The sequence below is a fragment of the Xiphias gladius genome, chromosome 22 (assembly GCF_016859285.1).
Source record: "Xiphias gladius isolate SHS-SW01 ecotype Sanya breed wild chromosome 22, ASM1685928v1, whole genome shotgun sequence".
Taxonomy (NCBI): domain Eukaryota; kingdom Metazoa; phylum Chordata; class Actinopteri; order Istiophoriformes; family Xiphiidae; genus Xiphias; species Xiphias gladius.
The window spans coordinates 10,669,800-10,686,912 of NC_053421.1; the positions used below are offsets into that span (position 1 = coordinate 10,669,800).

General features: G+C 40.7%; 2 protein-coding genes across 2 annotated transcripts in view; both read right to left on the reverse strand.

Moving 5' to 3' along the window:
* Positions 1-4,591, reverse strand: part of LOC120783834 (ankyrin repeat and IBR domain-containing protein 1-like) — a 37,236-nt gene extending 32,645 nt beyond the window's left edge. Inside the window, exons 1-3 of the mRNA XM_040117118.1 lie at positions 4,402-4,591; positions 1,796-2,080; positions 346-646 (exon numbers count right to left, since the gene is read on the reverse strand). Coding sequence (XP_039973052.1) covers positions 346-646; positions 1,796-1,983 — 489 coding nt within the window. The 5' untranslated portion in view covers positions 1,984-2,080; positions 4,402-4,591. The remainder of the gene's footprint in view (positions 1-345; positions 647-1,795; positions 2,081-4,401) is intronic.
* Positions 4,592-5,592: 1,001 nt separating this feature from the next.
* LOC120784407 (eomesodermin-like) lies at positions 5,593-9,780 on the reverse strand. The gene is made up of 6 exons (XM_040118200.1): positions 9,047-9,780; positions 8,713-8,867; positions 8,267-8,388; positions 7,559-7,717; positions 7,176-7,237; positions 5,593-6,916 (listed from the first exon to the last, which is right to left on the reverse strand). Exons 1-6 carry the CDS (start codon positions 9,559-9,561, stop codon positions 6,130-6,132), a joined length of 1,800 nt encoding a protein of 599 aa, XP_039974134.1. The 5' UTR covers positions 9,562-9,780; the 3' UTR covers positions 5,593-6,129.
* Between the last annotated feature and the right edge of the window lie 7,333 nt (positions 9,781-17,113).

The following is a 17,113-nucleotide window of genomic DNA, read 5'->3' on the forward strand; positions in this document are numbered from 1 at the left end:
AAACAGCATCTCCCCAAAACTCACCCAGGAAGGCTTTGATCAAACTTAATAGAATGGATGTGAGCATGAAAATTATTGTCCCTTTCCCAGGATCGCAACTGGCCACACACAGGCCACAATTCTCCAAATATTCACAGTAGAAAAGGGCAGATATTGAATAATTTGTGTTACTGTCAGGGTTACTCTGGCCTCTTTTATCTTCCTTCAACTCAAATTGCTCCCTGTCTTAGTGACACTCTTCAATTTCCATCAATGGAGCTTTTGATCTACACCTAAAATGTCATACTGGTCAATAATTTACAGTAGCCCACACTGAAAAGTATCCACAAGATTTTTTAATCTCACCTCAACACAAGTCTTCATGCCTGAGGCAGCAGCATAGTGTAGGCAGGTGTTTTTCTTGTTGTCAGTGGCATTGATATCAGCACTCTCATATTCCCCATGGTCCAGCTTTGCTCCGGTCCATGCCAGGATGATTTGCAAACATTCAGCCCGACGCTGTTCGTCTTCATATGGCCGTGAGATCCGAGGTTGGAGCGCCCCCTCTGCGATCAAGATCTGGGGCCCCATGCAGAGAAGGTGCAGAGATGTCTCATTGTGCACATTACGCTTGTTTGGATTTCCGTCTTTGCTTAGGAGAAATGACCTAAAAGAATAAGACAAGGACAGGAATAACAGTTGATTTCAAACCTTTGCTTATTCGTCCAGAAATGGCTTGGCATGGCCAAGCCAACACATTTTAGTTAATGTTTTACTCGAGTTTTGGTCTAAAAAGTAACCAATTAGAGTATAACATTTTTACCCTACATTGTTTTTTTTTCTTCATATTTTGTAAGCCTATTTGGGGCCCATAACATTTTTTTTTACAACATACTAAAAACTCAAACACCATTTCATCATCTGACAAACCAAAAAAGGGTGAAAATTTTCAGAAAATTACATTTCTGTAATGCACATTTGTTGTTGAGCTTTAGTCCAACTGTAAATATTAAAGCATTTTAAGTAGTATACTTCATAAAATTTGAAATGAGATCTACAGAATTACACAGTAGAGACCCATGTTGAAATGCACACTGTATTTCAGATAAAATTTCATCCGAATTACTTAATCAGTCTTGAGTCTCTGAATGTTGGTGCTTTCTGTGGAAACTAGAATTATCAGAATCATATCTATCCTTCAATCTATCTTCAATCTTCAATCAATCTTGACTTTGACTTTACCTGCTGCCATTTTACAATCCCCCTAGTATTTTTTAAAGTCATAAATGAATGCAAACGTGAGCAAGCATCACATTAGCGAAGAAATGATAGGACCTAAGAAAAGACAAAGACAAACACATGCAACGTTGTTAGCTAGTTGGATGGGAAGCTCTTGGAGTCCCATCCTATTCCATCCCAGCATGTTGCATTCCTGAGAGCTGCTAACAGATGGCTATGGGGAGAGACAGATGGGACAGGGATATGTAGAGATGAAACATGAAAAATCTTCTCTTACGACGGAGCAATACAGTAGTAGATGGCGCCAGTTGATCATCAACACAGTGCTAAAAAGTAAGAGAAGTGCTCAAAGGACACCTGATATCCCAACAGAAATACATTACAATTGATAATTTGATTGATCAAAAGAACAATAACGTAAAGCATAGCAAATTAGTCTTTCATCTATTAACCCTTAGATATGAATTTTTCCCTCACTGACAGGAGCCAGTCTAGAAATATGTGACTCTGAATGTGATCATTATGTCTGCTTGCTTGCTTGCTTGTTTGTTTGATTTTGTCCGGGCCACATCCTGACCTGAGTAGGCGTGTCATGGCATGCCGGGCAGCATAGTGTAGTGGAGTGTTGTGCTGGTAGGACTCTCCGTATGTAGAGTTGGGGTCCAAAGCCTCCTTGAACTGTGGGTTGCTCTCATAGAGATGGCAGGCCAGCACCTCATCCCCATTGATAAGAGCCTTACGGAACTTGGTCGCTGTGTTCCCCATTTCTTCTCCTACCGTGGGTTCAAGCTCTGACTGACACAGCAGCCTCGTAAGTCGTCTTCAACCTGTTCAAGTCCAACTGATCAGCATAATGAAAGTCCTAAAGAAAAGAAGAAAAAACTGGTTAATTCCTTTATGGCTTTTTCTGAGTCAAACAAAGCCTTGCTAGCAGAAGATAGTCACTGAGCACGTCTGTCATTAAAAAAACTCCAATATAGCAACCCAGTATTTTTATCACTGTTTCAAGAAAGGCAGCCCTGCGTCTTAGAGTATTAATTACTTCCACTCCCTCTGAATCACAAGAATGAGAGATACATCTCCAAGGTTGCTCAGGCTGCTCTGTCACAAGCCCCTGTGTCAGCATCATCACTGCACTACACACTACACCCCTGTGTTTCTCTCTGTATGTTTTTGTTTTGAATAACCAAACTAGGTGCCAACAAAGCTCAAACAGAGAGAAGGGCAAGACTTCCTCCGACATCACCAGGTGCTTCCGCCTCTCTGTGCCAATGCTGCCCATCCTACTGAGGCCCGGAGCCATTGTGAAGCAAGAGATCCTCAACTCAAGAACAACATGCAGCAAGTCAGCATTTCGCTTCCACCAGAGCACCATATGGTCATGACTGTTCGGCCAGTGTGATCCTTTTATGGATTTTTGGTGAGTTACAGCATAAATCCACAAAACACAACATGGACTCCTACAGCACAGTATGCACTACCTCATGATACTAATATTCATTCATACTGGATTATCACCACCATGCTAATCCTTCTGCATAATAATGCCTTGATGTAGGCAAGTTGTGTACAAGTGTACACAAGTATAGAAGAAATTGCTCCCTTAATATCTCTCAAGTATACACATCTAATTTCTAAAGCATGTATGACAAAAGAAATGGTAAGCAAATTTTGACATTTCACTTGCAGGACAAATATTTTCCACAGTGTATGTACACAGTCAAATTTGGATAGACTTGATTCATGCTCATCTTCTCAGCTAGTCTTTACACAATAACAGCAATCTAAAACTACATAAGACACTGTGAACGCATTTCACAGATAAGAACGGAATAGGAGTTAATTCCAGATATTTTTCATAACCCTTGTACATTTTCCAGGAAAAGGTATTACTCACTGTAGTTTGCGGAATTTTCAGTGTCATACTCAAATAACATGATTAACAGGATGAACAAAACATTGAAGAAAATATAAACAAATATTTGGACGATTAATACTCCTGCAGTAACTTTAGTTATGAAATCTTACCAAAGCAGGTTTATATGTTTAGAAAAGTCATGAGGTGCTCACATGGTTCAATCACGTACAGAGGCAGATACCTCTTTAGCTTTAAATATGACCATTATTTCCCACTGTCATGTTTCAGCTTTTTAGAGACCCCCTATGAAAAAATGCATTGTGGAATGTAGGTAAGTAGTAAAGGGCCTGGACCAGAACGGGGCAGGGCTCCTCCTCGCCCTCTGTAACAGACTTATAAGTCATTTCATGCGCATTATTTATTATTTTATCTTTATTCGGTGAACCTAAATAACCAAATACTGTATGCTTACTTAAATGTGTTAATATATTGCAAATATTAGGATAAAACATACATTAATGTGCAGCCATCCTTGCAATAGAACCCATACATTTAAATAACATATCACTTACACGTTAAAAAAAAAAAAAAGGCCGATGGCACAAGTTAACTTACCTTGCATCAGTAAATCTGCGTCGAGCTTGTGCCGTGAGGACGGACACCCTCATAACCACACACAGTCAGAGGGCAGGACAAACAATGTCCCACCTTGGTGAAGACCTGATCTTTGATCAGAGTTTTATTACGTGGTGACACATGCTGCTCGATAAGGTTACTCTCCAAAAGCATGACTGATGAACCTATCTGGCAAATAGTTAACGACACTCCCCCATAACGGCGCCATCTAACACCAAGAGCTAGCGTTAAAAATTGAAAAATGTAACCGTTTGTCAGCTTAGCTTGCCAATTGTCACTAAACTCCTTCATACGGGCCTTTCCCCATGTTATGTTGTGTTTATCATTTTTGATAGTTAGCTCAGACCGATAGCGTTGTGTTGTTGTCTTACTGAACAGTCTGCGATAACATTTTTTGTTACATTTCTGGTTAGTGAAAACATTCACCTACCATCTGACCTTAAATAACGTTATCAGCAACCCAGTCCGTTTGTTGAAAGGCCTAGTGTTAATCATAAAACACAATCTTGCTTGCCATTTCTGTGTTATTCAAAACAAAAAAAAAACACCATGACGCTAGCATCTGCGTTGGCTAACGTCAGCGTATACGCTAGCGGGTCAGTTAGCAAGCTAACCCTGCTTCTAGCCAATTTAGCTAACACAGTTGATAAACTCGCGGTAAACAATGAGTAACAAGTATTTCTACTTACAAAAATGGTACATCCTGCTGCTGGACACCTGATCTTGTGAATTAGCTGTCAGTTGCCAGGGCAAGAAAACAGAGGCTCTTCTGGTTAAGTGAGGCAATGCTTTCCTATAAATAATGTGCGCTCAGAGCAGTGATGTTGTTCCTGTCAACTCTCGGTTGACTCTCTGTTGGCTGCAGGTCGGGTTGCCAGGTTTCACCACAACCCCCAAAACAGGCGGATAAAGATGGCTCAAATACTAATGGCGACACACTGCTAAAGCATGCGCTAACTCTACAGATAGCGACATCAATTAAGTTCAAATTAAACGATACAATTAAGTTTTATTTTGCATCCTAACGTGACAACCAACGTTGCAATATTTTGGACTGGACAGACAATGCCCGACCAGGTGCAGTATTTATGTTTTATTTTTTTTTGAAGGTCCATCGTATTCTTGTCTTTTTATTTATTCTAAAGGCCCATCATCAGAATTGTGCACATTTGTGGTGCCATATGGCAATAAGAATTACATAGTATATAAGCCTGCCCTAATCAATGTGTATCAGGTTCTCATGGACAGAGTAGGATCTGTATTCTTTCAAAATAAGAAGTTGAAAGTCTCCACTTATGTGCTGTCTGCTTTTAGGAGGAAGGTGGACTCTGTGTTATGTTTGAGGCACTCAGTCTCCAGCACGGCTCAACAGGCTGCTGTAGCGATTGGTTTGTACTGGCTGTAAGTACCATAAAAAGACCACTAGAGTGTGACAGAGTCCACAGAAACAAATAATGCTTTTGGAAGGACATGATGTAGTACTTTTGTGGCGTATCCCTTGAATATTCGAGTCTTAATATGACTTGAACTGTTTTTTTGTGACTTGGCATTTGTTGTTCATCAGAGAAAAAAAAAAAAAATAAATTAAGTTTAAAAATGTTGGTCAGGTCAATTTAAGTGGCTTTATCCTCCTTCACACTCCTATGCTTTGGTTCTTCTGTGCAAGGAACCAATCAACATTTATATAAGGATGAAACATAATATTGTGAGTAAATACAGACAATCTTTAAGTGGTACACTGATATACTTAAAAAATGCTTAATCTTAAATCTACACATCCACCCATCATATTTAAAGTATGCTGCATTTAAACGGGCATAGGTATCTTAACTTGAAATAACCATAATCCATAGAACGCATATGCCTTTTATTATCAAATACCTGAACATTGCAATGAAAGTATATACAGCAAAGCATTCTCACATTTAAGAGTGCACAAATTTCATTTTAACAGGCCTTCAATAAATAATTTGTAAACACATAATCTCAGTGGAAAGCCAGATACAGGAATGTTATGCAACAATAAAACATACATAATACTGTTATAAAAATGGGGTAACTTAAACAAATGCTTTGGCACTTTCAAGTTTGCAGATACAGAACTACAGAAATGGGGTGTTCAAAAAATATAAAATCCAGGAAAACGGAGAGACTTTAGAAAGACGAAATAAGCTTACATCTCAAAGTGGCAATGCTTGCCATGGCACATACATGTCTCGTGACTTTTAATGTCAATATTTTAATGTGTCCTTGATATTTCCTGTGTCACCACAGGAGCAAAAAAACATTTTTCACCACCAAGACAAATTATGGGTGCACACATACCAAAAAAAGCTAAATAATCTTTCTTATTCACGGTGGAAGATGAAGGACAACCAAATAACAACACAAGGCCATACTTTTCAGAGACAAATCATTCAAGGGTTTGTGTAAAAGGAATAGTAAGCTGACATGCCTTTGGATGCGGGGGTCTCTTTGCTATAGGAGCTACTGTTGGCGGCAGCTGCGGCTAAGTCCTCACACTTGATGTCAGCGGCTGAGTCCTCTGTGCTTGGACCATTAAGAGACAAGCGCCTTCTTTTGCAGGCCGTGGAATAAGAATCAGCCTTGTCAAGGGAAAGAGCCGATGGCTGTGTCTCTGTCCACGAGGAGATCAGGCCTCCACTGCCATTCACCTCGTCCTCTATCTGTGGTTTAACTTTGTCTGAGTCTTCTGGGAAACCAGCAGTGGGACTGGGTCTGGGAGACCAAGGCAGACCCGGAGTGACCTTCCTCTGGTATGCTGCTCTGGACCCCCACCCTGCGGACATGCTGGTGAAAGGAGAGTCTGGGTAGTAGCTGAGAGCGTGGGATGTTTGCATGGACAGGGATTTGATACCATAAGGAAGCAGGGAGCTTGAGTATTCACCCTCATAGGGGGTCAGATCTAGCTTGTTGCTGGTGCTAGGGTTGTTTCCCCCTTGCTGCATGGAGGTGACAAACCACCTCTGCGAAGCTCCGTCTTCAGTCTGAGGAGAGAGGAGGCTGTTGGTCTGCGGTACTGCTCTCTCGCTGTTGTAGAAGCGATTCTGGGGGGGGTTGTTGACAAATTGGTCCTGGAAGAGGGGCTGCATGGCGTAGCGGGCGCCGGGGACAATCTGGTGGGCACGTGGCGAGTCAGTTGGAGATGGGGTGAGGCGGTCATTCTCTGGAGCTGTGTACATCCTAAAAAAATACATGTTATTATGAACTTGAGGTCAAGCAAGATCAATCTTCCGGTGGGAAAAAAAAAAAGAAAAACTGGTGTGAAAATTTATTTCAAAATGAGTGGGCGCAATCAAATGAGGAAATTGATTTGAAGTTGTTAAGTTTAAGATAAAACATATAACACATAATTTGATTTATTTCTGTATTGTGAAAATGTTAGATTGATACTCAATTGATAACTAATGAGCAACACATGACAATGAAGTAAAACACTCACGAATCATAATTATCTCTGAATCCCTTGGCAAAAGGGTTGTGATCAATTTTCAGCTGTGTGATCTAAAAGAAAGCAAAATGGAAGAATAAGCACCATATTGTTGTGTAAAGATACAGAGGGAACAAATCTAAAGCAGCACCACATCTATTAACCACATGCACGTCAACCTATACAAGGAAACAGCGGATAGCTGATTAACATTAGAAATTGTTGTTTATGTCAACGTAGTTAATTTTAAACGAACAGAATTTACAAATGGGTCAAAATGTCAAAAGCAATTTATGCTGCACGGATTTTGGTCTGAGTAAAATCGCAACCCGAGAAAAAGAAACATCGAAATTCATGCGGTAGAAGAAGAGCAGAGGGGGATCTTTCCCGCTTACATCAGTGTTCTGGTAGGCAGTGACGGCAATAAACTGGGTCTCTGGAAAAGTGAAGCTCTGGGTCTTAGCGTCACTGTTAACGTCCTCCACCCTGTCCTCCGTCACCTCCACGATGTGCAGCCTCGGCTGGTACTTATGCAGCGACTGCAGGACAATCATCTACATACAGGGTAAAAAATAAAATAAAATGAAATCAATAAATATATATATATATTTTTTTTTTAATCATGGGTTAATTATTAAAATTAAGTGCGTGACTTGTGCAAACAGGTTGTTGGTCCACGGGCGGTGTGGCCTACTGGCGCCAAACGTGTACTTGTTCTCCTCGACTTTTCGGACAGTGCATTTTCATCTGATCGGATTCAACTATTCCTTTGCTCAACATCTGCTGCGAGCTGCAGCATCATATCCTCCGCGCGAGCGCTGCCCGTGAAAGCCCGCGAGCGGATTTCCAAGCATGAACATAAAAACTGAAAGTGACTCTCAACTGTAGTAGTGATTTGCGTAAAAAGCCATTACTACTTACTACTACTGTGGATCGGCTGGTTGACCGATAAGCGAAAATCCAATTTATCTTGCTGTATGTTGGCGATAGTAAAAACAACCAATTAATCACAGTCCAACGGAAATGATTTTGACATTTCCACACAGTTTGTTCAAATTTTTTGCTGAGGGGTTTCGGTGAATTTATGTCTTAGTTTGACGTACCTGTGAAGCACTGTGACTGGTTCCTTTATTGTTGGTGAGTTTCAGTTTGCTGAAGGAGATTTCTTGTCTCATCCAGTGGGCCCCTGTGTTTGGAGACTCTGGATGGATATACACTTTGTTCCCTGAAATAAAGAAATACATTTTTTTTAAAAACATCAAACTCCAGTAGCCAAAGCAAAGTAAACGGTTTAATATGCTATTCGTTGAAAACAAAAAGGGGGGATTTGGCTCAGGTTGCACACCTAGGCTATATTTGTAGGCTTCTTGTGAAAATAAGCCTTATTTTTTTTCGAAATATTATTTTTGCAAACAGAAACTCTACTAATTAGATCATCTTACATTTTCCTCAATTGTAATTTTAACTGGGGGGCAAATGATCCAATCGAAAAATTCAACATGGAAGTAAATGAAACGTCAAAACGCCAAACCTCGACCTGCGTCCTTACCTTGGCTGCTGTTGTCCGCCTTCCCACAGGTGACCCACTTGCCACCTTGAAATCTCCAGTGGTTTGGATCCGCCAGCACCACCTCCACAAAGACGTTGTAGTGCGCTGCCAGGTTGAGACCGGCCATGTTAAAGCTGAGAAACGGGAACATCCGTCTGCAAAAACGACACGCAATGAAACGAACAGGCAGCACTGGGACCAGTTTCGTGTTGTCTACGATTTGTAATAAATGAACGAAATCTGACAGCGAACTTTAAAAAGTCGTTGACGTTTCCCTTGAAATTTCAAAAGGAAGTTTCATCTCCATTGCTGCAGCCGACTCGTGCCATCTCACCTGCCCTGCTTGGTAATGATCATCTCGGTCTGGTGCCGGTGGAACTTGAGCCACAGCGGCCGGTTGCAGAGGTAGACCTGGGCCCTCATCCCTGGGCCGGCGGTGGGTAGGGTCATGCTGCTGAGAGCCGAACCCGAGCCGGTGTAGGGTGGGTAGATGCAGCCGGCGCTATGCCCGAGCTGGTAAGCCGAGCTGAAGTGACCGCGGCCGGCCGTGGAGGACGAAAACCCCGCGGGAGGCAACACGGAGCCCAGGTGGAGAGATGAGGGGTACCTGCCAGCGCCGGACGGGGTGTAAACCGTCCCACCGGGGGTGTATGGGATGAAAGCGCAGGGACTGGACGTCTCTGGGCTTTGTTTGGAAACTATTGGAGGGATGTAGTACCGGTCAGCACCCATCCCGTTTTCCGTGTACCTGATGCGATCGTCGCCATCCGCAGCTGGAGACTTGCGCCTCTCATCCGCTGCTTCCTTCGGAGAAGAAAAAGTGCTGCTCTCCCCTTCGCCGCCGAGCATGGCTGCTCCTCTTGACTGGTCTCGGGGGTTGATTGTTTCCGTCGATCCCAGTGGACGCCGACCTCCTCCGGGGCTTGTCTCCCCCAGGAGTCGCGCAGACTATTTGATCTCAGGTGTCCTCTGCTGAAAGCTCCTGCCGCCTGCATCCACTGCAGTCTGAGTCCCGAGGCGGAGAGAGATTAGGGTTAAGGACAGCCTCGGCTACATGTCTTAAAATATTCATTTTACCTGACTCACTCGACAGGTCTAAGACAAGTGCCGAGCTGGCGACGGAGACGGTTGTGGAAAGTGACCGTCATATGAAAGTCGAAAGTTGTAGGCGAGTCAGGCTGTGGCTGCGAAGCCTGATACCAAACTTGAAAAGTTGAATTGTCTTCTTTTGAAAAAAACAAAACTGTGTCTTTACCGTAACTTAAAACAAGTCGTCTTTGGCATAGGGGTTCCTCTCCCTTTCTTTTTTATTTTATTGTCATTTTGTCTATTTTAGGATTACTGGGTTTACTCCTCTATTAAGTTTAATGTAAAGCACCACATGCCTTGTTTTTTTTTGTTTTTTTTGTTTTTGTTTTTTTTTTACATTTCAAATACACCAGGAGAAGAAAAACCCGAATTTGATTCAGATCAATAGTTCAGACATATCCAATAGGGCTTTTCATCTAATGCGACTGAATAGGTCAGCATTCAAAAATATATGAGGTGAACTGGTGATCTTTGTTTTTTTTAGATGATATCGGAGAGGAATCGCCCCGAGGTAAGAGCCAATTTCCTGTAAATCAGATGACAAACGTTAAATAAAGCACCTTTTTTGGGGGGGCAGCTTTGCTGTGTGAAACCAAAGTGAAAGCTCGCCCACGATTCTTGAAATCAGTGGCATGTTTTGAGAGAATCTAATTCTTCGGTAAAAGCAAATACGCCCAGAGCCATTTTTGTTGAATTTACACAAATACCACAATGTTCTGAGGTTGGGAGGCCATTTATCGCTGTAAAAATTTCTTTTTGAAAAAACAAATGGTGAACAAATCTACTTTCTTAGTAATAGATGCGGTGCCGTTAATCCTGTATTATTATTCAGAGTTAATGAATATGCGTTCGTTCAATTCTGATGCGGTTCTGCGTCCCAACGGGATAGCCCACGTGAAGAAGGGGAAATAGCCAATTATCTTTCCGTTTGAAGAAACCTGTGATGTTTCTTGGATCAGACAGTCAGATGTGAAAAATGACAACAAACAAATCGAAAAAAGAAACAAAGAAATACAAGTAGTTCTCTATAGACAAATAGAATCGTTGAACGTGGTTTAATTCCCTGTAAATAACTCCAAGGATTAAATTAATTGTTAGCTGTATTATGGGGTAAATAATGTTTAATTTCTCATTTATTACACTGAAAATCATATTTCATTGGAGAGTGCAATAAAAAACGCAAGTATCCAAATTAATACATCCCATATAGAAATATATTAAAAGATATAAACTTACCAAGATTTTTCCTCCTGGTTCCGTTTGCAAAATCAAGTCCCAGACGTAACAAATATACATATATACATACATACATACATATATATATATATATATATATATATATATATATATATATGTGTGTGTGTGTGTGTGTGTGTGTGTGTGTGTGTGTGTATGTATATATATATGTGTGTGTGTGTGTGTGTGTGTGTGTGTGTGTGTGTGTGTGTGTGTGTGTCTATATATATATATATTTTTTTTTTAACTAAATAAAAAGTATCTCAGGCAAAGTCAACGTGCGAAGCGACCTGAGAAGCTGAGCCCATACCAACACATGACATCATGTTGTGTTGGGGGTCGAGGTGAGAGCAGAAGATAAAACCTGTGCCATGGAGGCGGACTCAGCGGAGTGCAGAGAGGCGCACTCCCGCTTTCACCGCCGCTCTCTCCTTGTGGCTATGACGCACAGACAGCAGCCTATTATCAGATTTTCCTCTGATCTCCACGGGAGGGGCAAGGGGATTCTCAGCATCATCGCCAAGGTGTATAAGAGCGAGGCTGCTTCCCAATTCATCAATTCGAGTTCTTCCCGTCTACTTATCCCCACAAAGTCCTCACTAGAGTAACATTTCCATCATGGCTCAGAGAGGGTCTGTGGGGGAGTTACTGGGACCTTATTTTTCCTTATATTGTTATATAACCTGGATAATTTTCTTTCCTGTGTAAAGATTTTTTAGAACACCCTACATTGTCTGTGAACCCATGAAACCCATTTCAACAAAAAGAAAAAAAAAAAAAAAACCTTCGAATTTTCTGAAAGGTGGTGCTGATCTGATTTAAAATTTTACTACATTGATGAAATTAGCTCCCAAAATGCATACAATCAACAATATAAAAATTGCTGTTCATTTTAACTTCAAGTAGAGCCCTGGCAATTTCATGCTTCAGCCATTGTAATATTTTACCTACAATAACATGTTTTTAAAAATGTGGCAGACTGTGAAATGAGAACTGGGAAAGTAAATGTGCATCACTGTCAATAATAAAAACATCAAATACTATAAAAATAATCAATACAATTCTTCAATTTTCATGTCAGTGCTGGTGCAATAGCTGCACAGATGGGACTTGTCATGACTGAAACTCAGCTGCATCTCAGTCTGTAGCTGTGGTTAAAGACTATATCCAATCAGTATGCTCCCCCGTATCAGTGCCAATGGGGCCGAAGAGTCAGGAGTCCCTACAAGAAGAGCAGCCAAGGCATGAAAAGGAATTGTCATAAGAGGGTTACATGTGATTTTGCCTCAACCGGGCTGAAAAAAGGAAACACTCTATGAAGAAAAAGATGCGTGGTCCTTTGTTTATCTTCAGTGACAATGAAATAGAGAAACAAAAAAGGCATTTTATTTTAAATATCGGTATGAAAAGGCCAACCAGCTAACACCGGAGCTCACACACAAACTGCCCACTTCTGATGATAAATGCTGCCCTCTTGTTGCCCCAACATCCAGTAAGGTTTGTGCAAAGAATTCACATATAATTTTAGCTCTTAAAGGGGCCCATATTCGACTGTTCCCTCCTCGATACCTTCTACTTCTTCAGTTCAAAGGAAACCAGTTTCAGACTTTAAATCTTTCTGCATTACTGTGTTAATGGGGCACCTTTTAACAGCTTAAAGACCCGCTCTCCTCTCAAGACCAGACGATGCTCAGCTGCAGCTGCTGCTTGCTTGGAGAACAGTTTACATGACAAAGACAGTGAGAGGATTAGTGAGGCAGGTCGCCACCTCTGAAATAAACACACTGCACATCAGACACGACAAATGAACTACTTGGTTAAACTATTTGACCAGCAAACAGTCTAAAGCTAATATACTTCTGCTGATTGCACTGATAAACTGATTGAGTTGTTTGACTGTTTCAGGAAGTCATGAATATAGAGTAAGAATTCACAGACGTCAGTGAGCAAAGCAGTTTAATTTGTCCTAAATTCACTTTGAACTATTTTCTAGTATTTTCCCCTGTTTCCCCTTTGCTGACTGTAGGACAGACTTGTTTCCTCTGTTCTTACCCTATTAACCTATAAATTGGCTCTTAGCCTATAGTATCTGTTACATATAGACCTATTTATATTGTGAATATTATAAACTCTCAAGTAATGGTTTGTATTGGTGTGAAATTCAAGCACATTAAACCCTCTTTCGCTAGCTTTCTCTTTCTTTATTCAGCAAACTACCCATCTGTCCACCAAACACATACGGTGACGTGATTTGATGGTAAAACCAATGAGTCAGTCGTCTGTTGAGTCTTGAAAAGTTTCTGTTGCACTTTCTATATAAGCTTCTATTTGCCCCAGCAGCACAAGGACAGATTCTGTCCCAACAGTGCACACTCACAGACACAATATGTACTGTACAAATTCACTGCATTCATCCTCCTCCGGAAATCTCTTAAAGTCCCCCTCCACTCAAAAAATATATTTTGCTTATTGCTCCTTCGATTGGATATTTGACCTAAACTGAGCAGAATGATGTATATGCAGATTTTGACACTAGAATTTGTGTTTTTACATTAATCTGTTGAAGGGGGAAATTTTTCTCTGTGCCTATCTTAAATCTCAGTTTAACAAGTGTATGCACGAGTATAATTTTGTAACATCACAAGTGTGGAGCCAGTCACAGCCCAATATGGAACTTACACAAGTGTGATGTGGGAACTTTCAGCTTCCAGTGCACAGCCACTGAGAAAGACTTTTTAATGAGGTAACTGAACTTCTTGTGGAAAAAACACATCAGACACAAATTACTGGTATTTTTATTTTTAGAATTTTTAAAATGTTTAAAATGTACTTTTCAGCATTTGCCTTGTTTCACTTCAAAAAAATACGGGCATGGGCCCATTGGTTGTTGACTATGGCTCTCCCTAATGACAAAAACATACAGTTTCTAGCTAAAATCAGTTTATGTCATTACTGAAAACTTACCTTCTTTACATCACATAATGCTGTTTGGATGTTATGTGTTTATTGGGCAGCCTCTCTGACTGGCCTCACCCCCTCGCTCTGAGCAGCTTCCCCTAGCTGTGCCTGCTTTTTGACACATCTAAAGGGCTGTTTCTGACTTCTTGCCATCCTGCCGGTCACCTCTCCCGTGGTGCTCATGCCAGGCAGGAAAAAGCTGGTGACCTGGCCATCGCTGCCCTGCCCTAGGCCACTGCCACCCTGCCGGTAGCAGAAGGTCTGTTGGTCTGAAGCCATGCCAGGAACTCTGCCCGCCACAGCTTGTGATGTCACGACAGACACGCTCTCAGAGGAGAGTTCTGATTGGCTCTGAAGGTTTGCCTTTCTCAATTCCTGGGAAATACCCTCTCAATAACTTACAGACATACAAACCTAATTAATTATCACTTTAACTGAATGTGACCTCAGCTTTCTGCTCTCGTATCTGATCAGCTGCCTTCACAGATCATACAGCAAACCAGAAATATGCTATCCCCTTATGTAATGTAATTTGCATATGAACAGTTTTGTAAAAAAAAAAAAAAAAACTTACAGCAAATACATGAATATTTGTAATTAAAATGTATACAATTCATCGTTGTAATTAGTTACCACTGCATAAAGAACAGGCTTCATTTGTCACAAGTTTTTCTTGCCAGATCAGAACTAAACTTTCATTCTCAGATTCACTTGAAGAGTTTGGCATATGTATAGTTTAAAAGTGGCTATTACAAATACATATATGTGTATACACATATATGTATTTGTAATAGCCACTTATATATATATATATATATATATATATATATATATATATATTTAGAGAGAGAGAGAGAGAGAGAAGAAAATATACAGCAGATGATGCAGAAACTTGTTTGTAACAAATTAAATGATGTACGATGTTATATAAATTTTTATTGAAGCAAAAATGGAAACAGTAACGCATATATCATTAGCAACACCTTGATAAATAACTGATATAATAGTTATACTGGCGGAAATTTGTACAGCGCTTTGGATAAAAGCTTTATATAAATGCAGCCATAACAAATACTCTGATACTTATCTCACCAAATAATCCCCAATGAGTGTTTTTAGACTAGGGCTTCAAATGGCAAAAGGTGAAGGCCTCTAGTGACCTCTTCCTCAATATCCCCCCCATGCTTACATTTATGGTTTGGTCCTACATCCTGTTAAGAGTAGCAGCAGGAGCAGACCATCACATTTGGTGCTCAGCGTGGGGGCGGTTGGTGAGCCGTCATGTTCCAGCTATCCCATGGAGATACACTTCTGCCTCTCTGCGAAGATTTGGTGTTTTCTCATTTGCATTTGCTAATGAGATCCTGTTTGCATGACTTTATACTGGAAGGCTATCTCTCTGAATATCTGTTTACAAATACAGGAGGCAGATGAAGTCCTATTTACTTAACCTTTATTAACCAGTTAGTCCCATTAAGATTAAGGATGTCTTTTGCAGGAAAGATCTGGCTGAGAAAGTAGCATTAGGTTAATGTAATGTTACAGACAAATAAAATGACGCATTCAAAAAACCTCTTGTTAGTTACAATAAAATTGAAGGTATTTGTAAGTGGTCATCAGGTTCTTTTAGTTTTGGATTCTCAAATTTATGTAAATCACATACCACATCTGTATTGTGAGGTATCACCTACATTTTGAGTCACTGGTGGAGCAACAGTTCCGACAACTTCACAGTGATACTGTAAGAGCTCTTATGCTGACATTCAGCAAAGGCAAAGGACAGCTTTATGTGCCCGAGTGGTCCTAACCTAGTTGAGTTTTTGAAAATTGTCCAAACCAAAAGAAAAATACCTCTTATCTCTCGTTTCTTACTGTCTGTATTTGGTACAAGAGAGCATACCATTTCACTGATCAACTGTCTGAGCCTGCCCGTGTCAGCTCACCCTGGTCACAACTTCACACAAGAGATTCATCTTCCCAGAAGCTTCCCTCAGCCAACAGCCATGACTCCCAAAATCACTTATCTGACGGGAAGTTGTACAAGTCTACGGCCATAGCCAATTAAGGCCTGTTTAGAGCACTTCCTCGTCCTCACCCAATCTGTACTGTTAAGAATTCCTGTCCACCAATCTGCCATTGCCAGCAGCCTCCCAAAAAGCAGTCACAATTTGATCTCAGGTCTCAGTCATGAGCTGTTGCCTTGATAACACCAAGGTGATCCTCAAAGACAGTGATGCCTTTAAGATCAATCAACAAATGACAATTTATATAAATGTACACTTAAAAGACTTTTAATAGGTGCAAGTGTAAAGCCTAAAAAAAATAGTTGGAGAATCTAGACTCTAATGCACCCTCTTCTTCCTTTGCATGGGTTAGTGTTTAGGATGACCAACTTATATCCAGAAAACTCAAAGTGCCAAATATCGTTTCTCCCAAAGAGCTTTTTACCTCACTGACCTCTGACCTCGCTGTGGAAGAGGGCAGTCACTCGGAGCAATCCCTCCAGGCTACAACTGAGCATCACATTATATAATTAAGACAATACTGTATATAGTAGGTCAACTTTCCCCCCTCTATGATATTTTAACAGAGTAAATGTACTTCAATAAATAAATTCCAAGTATATCAATCATTATAATGTACCAATTCTCTCAAAGAGCAAATACATTCTTTGTACTGTTTCGAAGAATATCCCTTTGTCCAGTGGGGTGGAAAGAATATTTTCTGCATTATGTCCCCTCTCTGAGCAGATAGGACCCTGAGCCTTTTTTTTTCACATCGGGAATCTGCTGACTGTGGTATCACATTATGATTAACAATTACGATCCCCTTCTTTCCCATTGTTATTCCACAGATGACAACGAATAAGAGCGAAATGCCAGCGACGGCATGCAGGCTTCATTAGATTCATTGATTGATTTATTGTTTTCCATGGTTGTAATCACTTCCCCCAAGGTAATTTGTAAGCTCTTTATGGTTCAGAGGTATAAGCCTGAGAGTTAATTAATCGGCTTTGTTTAGAAGTTTGGAAGTAGAAATGCCCCTCTGAATTGGTAACCGCTTGGAAGGCAACAGTCTCTGTGACAGAATCCCTTCTTTCCACGACAGAACATCAAAT

Bases quoted from the DNA above. Each gene is read 5' to 3' on its own strand.
- LOC120784407 (XM_040118200.1), bottom strand. From the start codon at position 9,561: ATGCTCGGCGGCGAAGGGGAGAGCAGCACTTTTTCTTCTCCGAAGGAA. The intron at 8,868-9,046 runs GTGAGATGGCAC...TCGTTTTTGCAG, and splicing joins ATCATTACCAAGCAGGGCAG to ACGGATGTTCCCGTTTCTCA. The intron at 7,238-7,558 runs GTAAGCGGGAAA...GCTTTCTTTTAG, and splicing joins CTGCCTACCAGAACACTGAT to ATCACACAGCTGAAAATTGA.